This window comes from Kogia breviceps, chromosome 7 (genome assembly GCF_026419965.1).
Source record: "Kogia breviceps isolate mKogBre1 chromosome 7, mKogBre1 haplotype 1, whole genome shotgun sequence".
Lineage (NCBI taxonomy): Eukaryota > Metazoa > Chordata > Mammalia > Artiodactyla > Physeteridae > Kogia > Kogia breviceps.
This window is the reverse complement of record NC_081316.1, coordinates 47,907,295-47,925,650: the sequence shown is the minus strand read 5'-3', so window position 1 is coordinate 47,925,650 and position 18,356 is coordinate 47,907,295. Positions and strand designations below refer to the sequence as shown.

General features: G+C 40.1%; 1 protein-coding gene across 1 annotated transcript; it reads left to right on the top strand.

Moving 5' to 3' along the window:
• Positions 1 to 6,232: 6,232 nt before the first annotated feature.
• Positions 6,233 to 17,532, top strand: C7H11orf97 (chromosome 7 C11orf97 homolog). The gene is made up of 4 exons (XM_067039519.1): positions 6,233 to 6,452; positions 11,390 to 11,494; positions 16,275 to 16,340; positions 17,528 to 17,532. Exons 1-4 carry the CDS (start codon positions 6,311 to 6,313, stop codon positions 17,530 to 17,532), a joined length of 318 nt encoding a protein of 105 aa, XP_066895620.1. The 5' UTR covers positions 6,233 to 6,310.
• The last annotated feature ends 824 nt before the right edge of the window (positions 17,533 to 18,356 follow it).

Here is an 18,356-nt window from a genome sequence, read left to right as displayed (position 1 = left end):
TACCCGTGTCCCCTGCATTGTCAGGCAGATTCTTAACCACTGCACCACCAGGGAAGTCCCTGGAATGCTCTTAAAATATGCCTGAAGTGGTATAATATCTCTGGAAGGTAGCACATGAAAAGTTAAAGTTGTATACCATAAACACTAACGCAACCACTAAAATAACAAAGCAAAGAGTTACAGCTAAACTTCATGAGAAAAACTCTCAACAGACTAGGAATCAAAAGGAAGTTCCTCAGCCTGATAAAGGACATCTACAAAAAACCCAAAACTTAACATCATAATTAGTGGTGAAAGACTGAGTGCTTTCACTCTAAGATCAAGAATAAGACAAGGATCCATCAACAGAGGAATGGATAAAGGAGCTGTGGTACATATATACAATGGGATATTACTCAGCCATGAAAAGGAATGAAATTGGGTCATTTGTAGAGAGGTGGATGGACCTAAAGAGTGTCATACAGAGTGAAGTAAGTCAGAAAGAAAAGCAAATATTGTATAATAACACATATATGTGGAATCTAGAAAAATGGTGTAGATGATCTTATTTGCAAAGCAGAAATAGAGATACAGAGGTAGAGAACAAATGTATGGATACCAAGGGGGAAAGGGTTTGGGTGGGAGGAATTGGGAGACACATATACTGTGTATGTATACTATGTATACTATGTATATTGATACTATGTATAAAATAGACAACTGATGGGAACATACTGTATAGCACAGGGGACTCTACCTAATTCACTGTGGTAACCTAAATGGGAGGGAAGTCCAAAAGGGAGGGGATACCTCTATGTGTATGGCTGATTTATTCTGTTGTGCAGTGGAAGCTAACACAACATTGTAAAGCAACAATACTCCAATAAAAATTAATTTTAAAAAAAGATGGATGTTCTTTTTCAAAGTTTCAAATGCTTCCCTAGTAAATACAACAGGTCACATTTTCAAAATAATAATAATAAGAAGAAGACAAGGATGTCTGCTCTCACCACTTATATTAAACATTTTACTGCAGATTCTAGTCAGGGCAATTAGGCAGGAAAAGAAAAGAAAAGACATCCAGATTGGAAAAGAACTAAAAGTATCTCTATATGCAGGTGATATGATCTTGCATATGAAAAATCATAAGGAATCCACTGGGAAAAAACTATTAGAACTAATAAATGAGTTCAGCAATGCTCCAGGATACAAGATCAATATACAAAAATCAACTGTATTTTTATATCATTGCTCATTGTATCAATGAGCAAACTTAAAATTAAATTAAGAAAACAATTTCATTTATAATAGCATTGAAAAGAAAAAACATACTTTGGAATAAACTTAACAAAAGAAGTACAAAACTTTTGCTCTGCAAACTATAAAAGTTTGTTGAAAGAAACTAAAGAAGCACAAAATAAATAGAAGGACATCCCATTTTCATGGATCAAAACACATTATTGTTCAGATGGCACTACCCCCCACATTGATCTATAGATTCAATGCAATTCTGTCAAAATTCCAGCTAAATTCTTCACAAAAACTGACAAGCTGATCCTAAAATTCATATGGAAATGCAAAGAACCCAGAAGCGCCAAACAATCTCAAAAAAAGAAAAAAAAAACAAAGTTGGAGAACTCACACTTTTTAATTTCAAAACTTACTAGAAAGCTTTTGGTACTGCCATAAGGATAAACATATATATAAATGGAACAGAATTTTGAATCCAGAAATAAACCCTCACATTTATAGAGCACTGAATACTTTTGACAATAGTGTCAAGACAATTCAATGGAGGAAAAAATAGCCTTTTTCAATAAATGGTTCTGGGAACACTGGGTATCCACGTGCAAAAGAACGAAGTTGGAGTCCTACATCACACTATAATGTTAATTAAAAAATTAAAATGATCAAATACTTAAATGTAAGAGCTAAAACTATAAAACTTTTAGAAGAAAACAAATGGAAAAAATCTTCATAATATTAGATTTGGCAATGATTTCTTGGATATGTCACCAAAAACACCACATTAAAGAAAAAATATAGATAAATGGGACTACATCAAAATTAAAACTTTTTAAAAATCAAACGACACTATCAACAAAGTGAAAAGGCAACTCATTAAATGGGAGAAAATATTTATAAATCATATATCTGATAAGGGATTAATATCCAGAATATACAAAAACTCTTAAAACTCAACAACAAAAAACCCAATTCAAAAATGGAAAAAATACTTGAATAGACATTTCTCCAAAGAAGATATACAAACAGCCCATAAACACATGAAAAGATACTCAAATCACTAGTCATTAGGAAAACGCAAAGCAAAATCACAGAGATACCACTTCACATTCATTAGGATAGCTAGATGTTATATTTTTTAAAAGGAAAGTAACAAGTGTTGGCAAGGATATAGAGAAATTGGAACCTTTGTGTATTGCTGGTGGGAATGTAAAGTGGTACAGCCACTTGAAAAAGTTTAATGGTTCCTCACAAAATTAAACACAGAACTACCATATGATCCAGTAATTCCATTTCTAGGTATATACTCAAAAGAACTGAAAGCAGGAACTCAAAACTGATACTTGTACACCAGTGTTCATTGCAGCATTACTTGCAACTGCCTAAAGGTGGGAACAACCCAAATGTCCATCAACAGATGAACAGATATACACAATGTTGTATGTATATACAATGGAATATTATTCAGTCTTAAAAAGGAATGCAATTCTGATTCATGCTACAACATGGATGAACTTTAAAAACATTATGCTAAATGAAATAACCCAGACACAAAAGGAAAAAGTTTGTATGATTCCACTTATATGAAGTACCTAAAGTAGCCAAATTCACAGAGACAGAAGATAGAACAGAGGTACCAGAGGGCAGGGAGAGGGGAAAATTGAGAATTATTGTTTAATGGGTACAATTTCTGTTTGGGATAATGAAAAAATTCTGGAAATGGATAGTGGTTATGGCTGTACAACACTATAAATGTACTTAATGCCACTGAATTGTATACTTAAAAATGGTTAAAAGAGTAAATTTTATGTTATGTACATTTTATCACAATAAAAATAAAGCAGTTAGACCTCCAGATTCCCCATTCCTAGCAGCTAGATGGATGACCCCCCTCCACTCCAGCAGAGGATTGGACGTAATTCACTGAAGGAAGTCAAACAGGCTCTCTGGATGGAAGGTACAAAGTACAGCTCAAGGCAGGACCACCATACTGAAATGGGAATTTCATGAATACTTACATTCTACATATTAAGCCTTCAGTTCTCTTCTCCCTCTCATTCATATTAAGCCTTCAGTTCTCTTCTCCCCCTCACTTCCCAGGGTGCTGGTACCAGACTGATTCCCTCCAGCAGGGAGAACGGAGGAGTCACTCCATGGAGAATCAGAGCAGTTCACAAGATAAGACCTTAAAATACCAACATGAGGGCTTCCCCAACTGAACAGCCGAGACAGATCACCCATAAGTGAAACCCCCAGTTGATAAGCCCACCTGTATGCACAGAATCATATGTCCACTACTAGATAGGGCAAGACAGTCAAAGATCACCTGAAGGTAGAGGAAAGCTACTAAGAGAACAAAACAAACCAGAACAGGTAACTTGGGGGAAGCAACAATTATACAAGAAGAAAGTAACATTGGAAATGAAGTGTATCATTAATATCCTTAGACAGATAAAATATTGCATCCATGGTATAAGGCCAAAGTGTTATACAAAAAAGAGAGTTCTGAGAAATTAGAAACTTGATGGCAGAAGTGAAAAATAAAATGCATTGAAAGTACTGTTGAGGAAATCTCCCAGAAAATAGTGCAAAAATACAGATATAAAATAGAAAAAATGTCAGAAAATTAGAGGACAAATCAGAAGATCTAATATACAAATGACAGGAGTTCCAGAGGGAACAGAGAAAAAATAGAGATTGCAATAAAACAATTCAAGAAAAAGTCTCTAAAATGAAGGACATGAGTTTCTATATTGAAATGATCTGCTGAGTGCCCAGCAAAATGGTTGAAAATTTACCCACATCAAGGGGTATCATCATGAAATTTCAGAACAATGAAGACAAAGAGAAGATCCTCCATGTTTCTAGAAAGAAAGAACAGGTCCTATCCAAGAGGTCAGGAATAGAATGGCAGTAGAATTCTCTATGGCAACAGTAGATGCCAAAAGACAATGGTGCAATGACTTTAAAATTCTGAAGAAAAATTATATCCAAATTAGAGTTCTTTATCCAGCTAGACCTCCACTTTAGTAGAGAATAAAATAAAGATACTTTTAAACCTGTAAAAACTTGGACATTTCATCTCCCATACACGATCTCTGAAAAAGCTCCTGGAGATATGCTCCACCAAATAAGTAAGTAAACCAAGAAAGAGAAGAAGATGGACTCTACAAATCAGGGATTCGGACTCTACAAATCAGGGATTCAAAGCAAGAGAGAGGCATGATGGTGAAGGGAGATCCTTATACAACAGCTGTGCAACCACAGGTCTGGAGAGCAACCAGTGCAGACTGGGGCAGATCAGAGGTCTCTCTGGAAGGGACTTTTTCAAAAAGATGAAATTGATAGAATTCCTCATATGTTTGAACATATTAAGAGATTTACACAAGGAGAGTTTGGGAATTAATTAGTGATAAGGACATTAAAAATCAAGCACATTAAAGAGCAAGGCACCTAGAGAGTCTCATATTAAGTGAAGTCAGAAAGAGAAAGACAAATACCATATGATATCACTTGTATGTGGAATCTAAAAGAATGATACAAATGAACTTATTCACAAAACAGAAACAGAGTCACAGACATAGAAAACAGACTTTTGATTACCAAAGGGGATGGGGGGGAGATAAATTAGGAGTTTGGGATTAACAGATACACACTACTATATGTAAAACAGATAAACAACAAGGACCTACTGTGTAGCATAGGGAACTATACTCAGTATCTTGCAATTATCTATAATGGAAAAGAATCTGAAAAAGAATACATATATATAACTGAATCACCTTGCTGTGCACCTGAAACTATCACAACATTGTAAATTAACTATACGTCAATAAAAAAAGAAAAAAGAAGCTAAAAAAAAAAGAGAGCAAGGCAACTATCAACTCCAGGTAATTAAAATGTTGTACAGAAAGAAAAAGGGACCCTAGGATATTGTGCAGTGGATAAACCCAGCTGCGATTAGTGTTTACATAGCCATAGTCAATGAAAACCCTCTAGGCAAAATTTCAATTTATCTACATTGGGAGTTTGAAGGTGCAGTTAAGTATATGTGAGGTGGGAAGCATGGAAGAGAGCTAAATCCTCATCTCCCATAGCAGGAAATCAAGACATGATACCTAAAACTAAAAAATCTAAAGAGCAGCAAAATAAGCAGTTGGTTATATGGTTGTAAACGCTAAATTATCAGCCAAAAGAGGTGAAAAGTGGAGTAAAATGGAGGTAATATGGAGGCAGATGGGGTCGCCTATATCTGGCTACAAACCTTGAAGAACCATTTAATTCTGCACGTTTAGCTTTCATAAAATTAACACCACAACATTTTTTTAAATGACTGCAAAAGCAAAACAAAAGCAACCTCTTGCTCCAAATAAAACCCTAGATGTTCTCATTTGCTATTCAAATTAAACTTTTCTGAGTTTGATTCCCTCATCTGTAAAATTAGTTTTTATATGGATTCAAATAGATTGTGAACACAAAAGTGCTTGGACACTGCAAGAGCTGTTTATTAATAACAACAACAACAACAACAACTTACAATCCCAAAGTTGGGAATCCTCAACATTGATTTATTCGATCATGTGAGTGTAGCAGGCAGGGACACGACAAGCAAAGCACTGCGTGAAACCAGAGACCTTTCCTTGAACTCACTATGCAGTGCCCCCTCCCGCCCCTACTTGTTCCAGGTGGTGATTTATTCTTTAGCCTTTGCGGCCAAACTTTTCTGAATTCGGATTCCGGCTGTGGCACTTCTAGTTGCGTAAACTCAGACAATATCCTCTGCTTTTCTTAATCTCAGTTTCCCTACCAGGGGAATAGTAAACCCTTCCTGCGAAACTGGTGTCACAAACAAACGAGAGATTACTGGAAAGAAAGTCCTTTGCTTTGGTCGGTAAGTAATTGCAGCTCCCCAGCTCCAGCGCCTTCCTGGGCGCGCGGGACACCTGCACACGCCCGCTGGGAGCGGCTGCGGGCGGGGAGGATCCATAGTCACCATGGCAACCGGAGACGCCTCGCCTTCCCCAGCAGCCTGCGGCGGAGCAGAGAGGGCTAGTCGGCCGCGCGCCGCGAAGAAGACCCCCGCGGAATGAGGGGGGAGGAGGCGGTGACCGCGGTGGCGATGCCCGAGGCGGGCCGCGACGGCGAGCAGCCTCGGCCGCCCGCAGGCCTGGGGTGCGGGGCGCGCGGGGAGACCGGAGGCCGCGGCCCCCAAGAGTCCCGGAAGCAGTGTGAGTTCCCTTCCAGCCTCGGACCCCGCGGGAGGGACGTGGGCGAGGAGAAGCGGTGAAAGGTGAACTGGGGTAAACCGCAGTAAGACTAGCTGAAGCCGCAAAGGTTTTGGAGGGAGGGGGCGGAGCTGCTGTTTTGGCAAAGGCAGGGGTGATGGTTTTGTGGACGAAGGCATCTGGTCCATTTCCCCAAGCCCTCCTTCATAAAAGGCTGCCCAAGTCCAGGTATCCTCCAACTTAATTGGTAGTGGCATTGGCCTGGAAGGTATTGAAAAAAATTGTGTGTGTGTATATATACATACATATATTAAAAATATTAAATTATATATCTTAATCATAAAAATGTGTAAAATATAATATATATTTAAGTTTTAAATATATTTTAAAATATGTTTAAATTATAAAATGTGTAAAATGTAATATATAAATTTAAATTTTACACATAATAAAACTATGAAATTTACATTTTAAGTACATAAATAATATACACACACGGAAATATGCAGATCATTTTTGTCAATTCCTTCATTTTACAGACCAGGAAACTGAGGTCTACACTAGAGGAAAGGAAGTGACTTGCCTACCATCACTCAGTGCTGGAGAAATCCTTCAAACACTTAAACCCCCATCTCTTGGATTATCAGTTCATAAATTATGATTACCTGATCCTTTTAGAATCGCACAATTATGGGCCACATTTTAACACACTGCTGTTGTTTCCTCCCTGCCCTGCCAAACACACAAACAACATTCAAATAAATAAAAGCAATTCTGGTTCACAGTCACAGCCAACATGGTGGAGTCCATGCTAGGTCCAAGTGCTGTTCCATACTGTTCCATAAATTTACAGATATTTCACAGCCCTTTGTGCCTCTCAGGTCTTCTGTAGGTGGTAAGGAATGATGAAGATGAAAATAATAGGCCAAAGAGGAAGGCAAGCGTTCCCAGCCCTTTTGCAGCGCCTCCCTGATTGCCTCTCTAGAGCAGCGTGGCTCCCTCTGCGCCAGGACAACAGAGGAGCGAGGGTTGTTCTGAAGCGGCTCAGCTTCCGCTCCTCGAGCGACCACGCCCCCTCCTCTTGGGAGACCGAGACCCCCCGAGGAGCCACAGAACTGCTGCTGCCTGGTGAAAGGACCTCTTCCCTCAGCATCAGCCACAATGTGCCTGATTATGATACCTCATTCCTGTTATTGTCAACAGAATGCAGAGACCTTATCTAGAGCAACTAAATTCAGTGTATATAAGTATTCAGTATACTTAAGTAATTCCTTACTCCGACTTAAAATTCTATCTATCTGGGAATTTTCCTGTTAAAGATGCTATAATTTAAAGGTTCTGTATTCCCTGTGACTGTAGGAGTAAAAGGTGGAATTAACCATTCACTCATCAATTTGATAACTATTGAGTCCTTTTTGCTTGTCAGGCATTGGGCTGGTTGCTGGGAAATGAGTAATGAATTAAGGCAGGTGTCCAGACTTTCAGGAGCTCACAAAGTCAGGGTGGGGGGCATGTAGAGTTGCTGCCTCAGCCTTCCTGAGTTCCTGGCCTCAGCTGAAGTAGAGACAGAATATTTACACCTGCACAAAGTACCCATTCAATCTTCCCATTTTTTTTTGAAAGGTCTTCAATCTCTATTTTTTGGAAAGGTTCCCAGTCTCTGTACAGCTTCTACTCCCTAATCACACATCTGCTCCCAAATATACACAGATAAAATGTGGTGCTTTCCCACTGAAACATTTTTGAATTATATAGTGGTGGCTATTTGAGCACCCACCAAATCTTTCACAGACTCCGTGTTACCTTTCCTTTGTTTTTTTTTTTTTCAGTGTTACCTTTAAAATAATTTGTAGCGCTTTCACCACACTGGCTGAACTATCCCAATATTTTCCATTTATTAAATCACTGAATCCAGTACAATCAGGTTAGTGTAGTGTGGTGGGACTATAACATCCCTTGATCTGAAAATTATACTTCTATTAAGTGGATCTAAAATTACATGAGCTGTTTGGACAGACACATTATATTATTAACACACATAACAAATGCAGTCTATGACATCCTTAGTTTCTCTTTCCCCCCCGTCCAACTGAAAACACTTGACCCAGGCCTTTTCTGTTCTATGCTTATGCAATTCCGTTGTTTGGTCCTAAATACAGATCGTTATATGTATCCCCAACAATACCGTCCTATGAATTTTAACACTTCATTCTAGGTGTAGAAGGCCCTTTGAGTCCTGAGTTTGTCATTCAGCACATAAACCGTTTACCAGGTTTGTACCATTCTCACATTTGGTGAGTTTGCTGAAAGTTCCTATATTCAAATTAACAAAGTAAATGGTGACCCCAACAGTTCCAAGTAGAGTCTCTAGAAGCCCCTGATCTGTCAGTCAGCATCTTTGGCATGGGCACACTCTGCCAAAGAGAAATGCACTTTATCAAATGCCTTGCTGAAATGCACATACTACACTGTGGCTACAGCATCTCCCTAATCTATCTAGTTTAGTAACTTGATTTGAGAGAGTTGCGTAGGCATGCTTTTAATTTTTGACTTCCGGAAGTTACTTTTTCCTCTATACAATAGGAATAATTATACCTGCCCAAGGGTTGATTGTCAGGAAGAGAGATAAGATATGTAAGATGCCTAGGGCATGGTAGCATTCAATACATTGTAGCAGTTGTTATTAGCCAGCTTGTTTGCTTGCTTGCTTTCTTTCTGTCTTTCTTGGAGCAGGGAATATTTGCCTATACTAGTTCTTTACTACTCTCTCATTTTTCATAGTTCCTCAAAACCTTTGGTGATTTCCTCTGTAAATTCTCATAATAGAAGGGCTGAAATTTGTCAAGAGACTTGAACTTAGAGCAGGTGATCTCTTCCTCTCTTCTGAACTCTTACAGGCTTTTCTTCCTTCTTAGCCACATTTCTTAAAAACCCTTTTTCTGCCTGAAGATTATGATTTAACCAAAAAAGTTTAAACCAAAGTTAAGCTGGAGTAATTCTGACCCTCCTTCATCTCTTATTCATATGACTCCTAATTTAGGGAAAACAAGATTCAGAAAGTATGTAACTCTGCCTTGTTCATGTCTGAGGCTGTGTTTGGGTCTCATGACCAGGAATAAACCAGACCCACAGCCATACGTAGCAGGTCTTTTGCCCCATTTGGGTCAGTCTGCACACAAGTCAAATTTATTTACTTGTGTTCCCTATCGGTTAGTCGGGAAAAGATGACACCTGCCATATCTTTGTGTTGGTTAGTTGGGTTTTCCATGGCTCCTTGGATTGAGCTTTGGGGCACTAGGAGTAGAACTACTGGTTCCCTGATGTTCACAAGGCTACGTGCGCAGACATGCATATAGAAGAATCTTTCACTAATTGAACAATGCTTAGTTCCACTTGAACACACGTTTGTTGAGCATCTATTATTATGTCAAACTCTGTTCTAGGGCTCTAATGAATTGAACATACAACATTCCTGCTCTCATGGTATTTATGGCCTGGTAAGGGAGAGATTATGGTAAACTAATAGTTACACAAATAATTGTATATAAAGTAAATGAGGCTGCACACACGTTGCAATAAATCAAATGAAAGAAAAGAGGAGAGTACTATGAGAAAAAGTAACCAGGGGCATTTCAAGATTGTGGAGCCAAGGAAAGTTTCCTTAAAGAACTGACATTTCGGGCTTCCCTGGTGGTGCAGTGGTTGAGAATCCGCCTGCCGATGCAGGGGGCACGGGTTCGTGTCCCGGTCTGGGAAGATCCCACATGCCGTGGAGCGGCTGGGCCCGTGAGCCATGGCCGCTGAGCCTGCGCGTCCGGAGCCTGTGCTCCGCAACGGGAGAGGCCACAACAGTGAGAGGCCTGCGTACCAAAAAGCAAACAAACAAACAAACAAAAAAGGACTGACATTTCAGCATAGACCTGAAATTCAGGTAGAAGTTACCCCGGGGGAAAAAAAATTAGGAGAAAGGCAGTTCAAGCAGAGAAGATAGAATGTTCAAAGGCTTCCATGCAGGGATGGACAGAAGGGCCATGTGGCCAGAGCTCAGAGAGCAAGAGAGAAAAGCTGACAGGAGAGATTAGAGAGATGGAAGGGCTCAAATGATGCAGTGCTCCCTGGGGTGAACAGAAGAAATGTAGCTAAAGTACTTAGAACAAATAATCCATCCTCAACTATAGCAGTGTTGTCTTGTGGGGGCAGGTTTAGAGAACAGGAAAAAGTCCTATGTCCATTAGTGGCTCACTACTACAATTCAGGTTTATTCTTTAAAAGATGATGAGGGACTTCCCTGGTGGTGCAGTGGTTGAGAGTCCGCCTGCCGATGCAGGGGACACGGGTTTGATCCTTGGTCCGGGAAGATCCCACATGCCATGGAACAACTATGCCTGTGCGCCACAACTACTGAAGCCAGCGCACCTAGAGCCTGTGCTCCTCAACGAGAGCAACCACCACAGTGAAAAACCTGTGTACAGCAACGAAGACCCAATATAAATAAATAAATAATAAATTAATTTTTTAAAAAAAGATGATGAAATACTGCTAGACTCTTTTGTATTATGTATCTGGATTGTAGGCTCCAAGCATACATCTTTCTTATTCATTGCTGTGTCCTCCGCCCCAAATGCCTGGCATAGAGTATGTCTTTAATAAGAATTTGTTGAATAAATGAACGTTTTCTTCAAGCTAATGAAGAAAACTTCATATATTACTTCATAATACCTAAAAGAGGTATCTGAAACTTAACCCCCAAATGTAAAGTTCCCCCCAAAACTAAAAGTTACAATGGAAGAGATCTTTCCAAAATAGAGTCTGCTGGGTGAATCGTCTGCTACTTGTATGGAAGGATTTGTCTCTTTAAAAAGTAGTTATTCATGTAGGTAGTGGCTAGAAGGTTGGGCAGAATTTATGGTAAGTAACCAGTTTTGTTAATGTCGTTTTAGGGAAGAAATTTTTATATTGTGAGCCACATAAGAGAATTAAGGAAGTACTGGAAGAAGAGCCTTATATTAAGAGAGATGAATGCCACATTAAACATCTACCTGCAGGTAATCTCAGTAACAAATGAGGTATATTTGCAAAATGGATATAAAATTTCCTGTCTGATGGCAGAGTGATTATTTTATTTATTGCAAAACCATGACTATTAAAAGAAAAATTGGTCCCTGGGAAATTCTTGGCTAATTTATAATTATTTTGCCTATTCCAAATAAACTGTTGTATTTAGGGGAAAAAAAATGAGCTAGGTATCAGAATCTACATTGCTGTCCCACATTTTTGGTGGAGTTATTTCTGTTTAATGATAAGTAGAATTTTTTTCCAAGTGCCTGAAAAGCACAATAACATATTCTATCTTTATCAATATAAGTATGACCAATAGCAGTGGTTCTCAAAGTTTAGACTGCATCAGAATTACCTGGGAATTACCTGTTAAAAGCAAATAGCTGGGCCTCATCCATCAGTTACTTCTGAGTAACTGGCTCAGAAGGTCTTTGGTGGGACTTCCCTGGTGGTGCAGTGGTTAAGAATCCACCTGCCAATTCACGGGACATGTGTTCAAGCCCTGAGCTGGGAAGATCCCACATACCGTGGAGCCACTAAGCACGTGCACCACAACTACTGAGCCTGCACTCTAGAGCCCATGAACCACAACTACTGAAGCCCGTGCACCTGGAGCTCATGCTCCTTAACAAGAGAAGCCACCACCATGAGAAGCCTGCGCACCACAATTGAGAGTAGCCCCCTCTCATCGGCATACAGCAGCAAAGACCCAATGCAGCCAGAAATAAATAAATAAATAAATTTTTAAAAAGAAAAAAAAGGTCTGGGGTGGGGTCCAAGAATTTGCATTTCTACCAGGTTCCTGGGTGACGTTGATGATGCTGGTCCAGGGAACCCACTTTGCAAATCACTGACCCAGAAGAATCTCAGTCATTTAAATCGGTCAAAGCAGCCAAGGATTTTATCCCACATGCACATGGTATATGAGTTACATGGCCTGGGCGTTGATAGCTTGCACTGATGGTTCATTTGAAAAAAGATATGCTCTCAAGAATGCCTCATCGATGTTATTTTGAAACTGCTGGAGCCCCTCATTTTCATAGTTCCTTCTCAATGATTGCTAGGTGCATATTTCATGCTTTTCAAACTATCAGGTTTTTACTGCAACCCTCTTGGGTACCAGCAGTTGCTTGAAGATATAAAAGAACTGTAAGGCACGACTCCTATACTCAGAGAAGTTGACATTTTCTGAGGAGGACTGTTGAACTATAGCTTTATAATAAGTCTTTTTTTAACTTTTTAAAAAAATGTTTTCCCACTTTCTGTTTTAAAACCAGCATAGAAACACCTTTTAGGGCTTGTGTCACCCATTCTCACGGAGAGCAACAAAATGGCTCATTTTGTTCATATAGTGTCTTGAAGGAAAGTTTAAAGTCTTAGAGTTTGAACTCTGTGGATGGATGCAAAATGACCTACTAAATTACTTCTCTGAACCCCAATCTACATATACTACTTCCCTTGTGATTAAAAAAAAAATTTAAGTCTATACTATTATATTTTGGGTCACTTTCATTGTTTTCAGAGATTACATAAAAGCTGATTTATACACTAGTTGGATGTTTTATTATTCTTAATGGATACATTTGATTATGAGACTGTTTAAATGATTAGGAAAAATCATTCGGTTCATAAAAATTCATTTTTCTAGGCAGTGTTTTCAAATATTCTTCATATAAAATGGAGAATGCTTGGGGGCATTGGGGGCTGCATTTTTAATAACATCCACCAGAGGTCGCACGGAGGTGCTATTTTAGCCTAGAAAAATCTTACAAAGCTGAGGATTGATTCTGTAAAGTTAAGTCTTAAAGGGCTCTGTTGATGAAAAACAAAAATCTGCTATATTTTTTCTTTTCCTTTTCTTCTTTTCCTTTTTTTAATGGCTGGAATCCCCACGTCCTTGGCCAGAATAGGAAACTAGCACCCAGGGAGAGTGCCACACTCTTCCAGCCTAGCCTAGAGGGCTGGCAGCTCAGGTCAGCCACTGGACCTTCTAGAAGAAGGTTTTCAGTGACACACTCTTTTAAATATCAGAAGAAAGCTATGGCCTCTCTTGCTGGAAAACACACCTTGTCACATACACCCATAATTCTGCATAAAACTCTGAGGGGGGGCTTCCCTGGTGGCGCAGTGGTTGAGAATCCGCCTGCCGATGCAGGAGACCCGGGTTCGTGCCCTGGTCTGGGAAGATCCCACATGCCGCGGAGCAACTAAGCCCGTGAGCCATGGCCGCTAGGCCTGCGCGTCCAGAGCCTGTGCTCTGCAACGGGAGAGGCCACAACAGTGAGAGGCCCGCATACCGAAAAAAAAAAACAAAACTCTGAGGGGCTTGTATGACTTATATAGTAGCTATTCCCAGATGTTAGGAGGAAGTATGCTTGACCCATTCATTGTCTTCACTTCTTTACTTATCGTTTGCTCCTTCACTCATCCCAAATAGGCTTTTGCTTCCATGAGTGCAGGGAAATTGTTCTTTTCCAGATTGCAAATGACCTTTTTCGTGAAGGTCAAATGCAGTGATCTTGAAGGTCAAATTCAATCTCCTGGTTTCAATCGTACCATCTATTGAGGGGCATTTGTTCTGAAGTTAAGCAACTTAAAAGATAGCATGTTTTACTTCCGATTGAGCTAATGATGACAATAATGGAAGTACCCCAAAGCAGTGGACTTAAGTTATTTCTGTCCTTTTTTTCTTCTCCTTTGGTTGAATGAAATTGGTAAAAGGTCAAAAGTTTCTTCTCTTTGGGTTGAACAAAATCAACCAAGGGTCAAAAGATCCAGAAGTTATGTTTTAAGGATGTTTAACAGAGTGAACATTACATTTATTTTAGAATATTGTTATTTGGGTAGCAAGAAGGGACTCAGGAAAAAGCCATTCATTGAGGGGCCCTCAGGTGACTGAGCTATCCCACCTGTTCTTGTGGTCGTGTGTGACAACAGTTAAGAAGACCTGTGAAGACCTTGCAATGGCCAACATGTCCCAGGTGATTGTTACTGTGCACCCCATACTTGGGTCTGGGGAATGGCATCAGTGAAAACAAGAAAAAATGGACTGCCAGGCCTTCCCTTCTCTGGGTTTTTGAGTCCTTCCAGGCTCCTGATGTAGAGCTATATGGGTTCAGTGAGAAGGGGAGGGGTAGGTGGGTGAAGGGAGTCTCTGTAATGATGATGATGATGGTGGTAATCATTAATAATTTTATTTATTTATGTATTATATTGGCCATCATTCACAGTGTGTCTCCTGGACATGAAAGTTTTTACAAATTACCTCTTTTAATCTTTTTTTTTTTTTTTTTTTTTTTCCGGTATGCGGGCCTCTCACTGTTGTGGCCTCTCCCATTGCGGAGCACAGGCTGCGGACGCGCAGGCTCAGCGGCCATGGCTCACAGGCCCAGCCGCTCCGCGGCATGTGGGATCTTCCCGGACCAGGGCACGAACCCGTGTCTCCTGCATCAGCAGGCGGACTCTCAACCACTGCGCCACCAGGGAAGCCCACCTCTTTTAATCTTTGCAACAACCCTATGCTCTTATTGAAACTGCAAAATGCGTTTTGGGACTTAGTAGAGAGTAGAGCTTGGTAGAGCTTCTGTCTCCGTGCAGAAAGAATTCAGTGAGAGACAGAGTGACAGGTAAGGAAAGAATTTATTAGTATAGGACACTTGTGAGATTTACAAGTGGTGGGCAAGAGGGTGGCACGCCAAGGACTTAGTGGGCTGCAGTTTTACAATCAAAGGAAAAGTGGGGAGGGTAGACATCAAGCTTCCATCATCAGTTCCTCCTCCACATTGGGCAGGAGTTTTCTTGTCCCTACATGGTCAAACTGGGACTATCGTGGAGCAATGGAAATAAGCGAAAAGGCAGTCACATATACTAAAATGTGGTAAATCATCTCAGGTTTCAGTTTAATGTCACCTTTTCCTTGTATTTTTGTTTTTAGTGTGCGCAGAGAAGCATGTCCTAGGAATCATTAACTTACTGACCTCACTGGACAGGATGTGGCTCTCATTCCACCGTTGTTTTATTGTTTTGGGACATGCCTCATGCTTCTGTTGCATGGTTTTGTTGTTAAGCAAGCCTGCTTTCTTGAGTGATCATTAACTTATAGGGGTCTCCCATACTTTTTTCTTTACTTATGATCCCTTCGTGGGATTAACTATTTAATCAACTACTTTGTGGCTGTACTCTGTCCCTATCATTATTATTCCCATTTTGCAGCTCTGGAAGCTGAGGCTTGGGGGAGGTACAATGGCTTGCCTGTTGTCACACAGTGGAATAACTGATACTTGAATGTAGGCTCATCAGAAGCTGATGTCTTTGCTCTTAGCCATTGGGATATACTTTAAAATATAAGATTATGTTTTCTTAGAGGAAAAAAGATTTGAAACTGTACTGGTAGCAAATAGTATTCTCTTCAGTAACAGCAACGTTGTCACGATCTTCTCCAGGTTTAAGTTCAAACTTGAGGTAGAAGAGGTTTCAGAGGCTTTACACATTCCTGCCCCAAGCACAGGGGCCTGGATCTACAGGGTCTCATCATCCTGAAATGATGAAAAGAAGAAATGCAATTTTCTGATCAGATCTGCTGTCAGGTATAAATAGAATTTGGGCAACCTATGGAACCTTCTGGATAAGTAAGAATTTAGCTAACATCACAATTCATATATTCTTAGTGGTTCCCTGAAGATTTCCCCCTCCTTACAACTTTTTTAAAAAGAAGAGGTATGGGCTTCCCTGGTGGTGCAGTGGTTGAGAATCTGCCTTCCAATGCAGGGAACACGGGTTCGTGCCCCGGTCCGGGAAGATCCCACATGCCGCAGAGCAGCTGGGCCCATGAGCCATGGCCGCTGAGCCTGCGCGTCCGGAGCCTGTGCTCCGCAACAGGAGAGGCCACAACAGTGAGAGGCCCGCGTACCACAAAAAAAAAAAAAAAAAAAAAAGAAGAGGTAGGTTTATGAGACATGCATTATGGAACTATTGCATTCATGTTGCCATTTATTTTAAAGCTATTTCTACATTTTGAAAATTTTCTATAGAGGACCATGTGGAAATACATTAATGTACAACTTTAATGTTTTCAAATTGCAAGGGCTTTTGTATTTTTCTGGCTTTTTCTGGCTAAAACCTGCAGAGTTTATAGTAGTAATGAAAAATTTGATTAATGAAGCTCACTAGTGTTCTCTTATACATTTCCTTTCCCAATGAATTTCAAGAGTGTACTGTCAGATGCATTCATTTGTGTCTATATGTGCCTGAATACATGCAAACTTAACGTTGAGTCTGGTTTGTTTATTATGTTTAGTACAAATTTAAGAAATGTGAAATATTACCCAGCAAGTGTGGATATTTTTGCTATTCATTAATTCATTCAACAAAAATGTTTTTGTACCTACAATATACAAGGAACTTACTAGACACCAAAGGCATGTCAAGATAATTACAGAGCTTAAAAGTCACCAAACGTTGGGCTTCCCTGGTGGTGCAGTGGTTCAGAGTCCGCCTGCCAATGCAGGGGACGTGGGTTCGTGCCCCAGTGTGGGAAGATCCTACATGCCGCGTCGGAGCCTGTGCTCCGTAACGGGAGAGAGGCCACAGCAGTGAGAGGCCCCCGTACTGCAAAAAAAAAGAGTCACCAAACATAAAAATAACTTACTTAAAATTTTCTTCCTCTGACCATGTTTATACAAAGGAAGCATAGACAATATGTTTCTAAACTGGCTTTTCAAGCTCCCATGTTCCTTATTCACAGTCCTGAGACAGCTGGGGAAACAAAAATATTTTTAAAGGGCGACCTTCTGATAGACCAGGTCAGATCCCATTGGCTAAAATTTTCAGCGTAAAGACTTGGTTTTGTAACTTTAAAATTCAGGATAAAAACACACCTAAAAAGGTTTTTGAGTAGAAGAGGTTTGGGGGCATGAGAAGAGGAGAGAGAAGAAGAATCTCTAAGATTCCGAGCTTCAAGAAAGGATTTGATCCCTTTCTCTTAGCGTCTCTCTTATGCCTGCTGCCCTTTTCCTTTTCAGGTTAAGCTGCCAACATTGAGGTCTCTCTGGCCCCGTTCTGCACACCACCCACCCCCCTTTGTCTTCCTTCCTCCTCCTGGAAAGCATTTGCCCAGAGCTGAGAGAGTTGAATTTCCCTTTAAAGAAGCCGCTGCTTCAAAGGATATTCACACTTCTTTTTGGTCCTCTTTTCCTCCAGTTGAATATATCACTTTCTGTAATGTCTTCATCCAAATATCCTATCAAATCAAAGTCATGCTATTTTTCCCAGCACCCTCTATCCCCAAGTACAGTAAACACTTACGTATAACAACATTTTGCTTTGAGGGTTTTTTTCCATGCATTTCTAGGCATATGCATTTACATTTCAGGTATTTTATCTATTAAGTCATAAATGTGATTGCATCTGAAAGAGCCAACTAGATTAGACTAGTACAATTTTTCTATTTAATTTGATGTGAGTTTTCCACAGAGTTCTACCTCTGGAGTTTTAACTGTTTTCCATTTACCAGACCTTCCCACAATGCGGAACAAATCTAAATCTATTTTCTTGGTTTCTCACAGGGTGTCACGGGGGGTATTGAATAAATGTTTGTGGACTCCTACATCTGAGAGTTTGTTACCCTTTTCTATCTCTAGACGGGGCAGGAAAGGAAACTGGCTTGATCAGTAAGGGAAGATTTGGGTTAGATATAAGGAACAGCTTGAAGTTTGTAATGTCTTGGCAGAAGGAAATTGTGGAGTCTTCCTTGAAGCTCTTTGAAGAAGAGGGAGGAAACAAATCTTGACAGATAGCTCCAGCCACTCCATTCAGGAGCCGGGAAGGAGGGGAAAGGACTGACATTCAGCC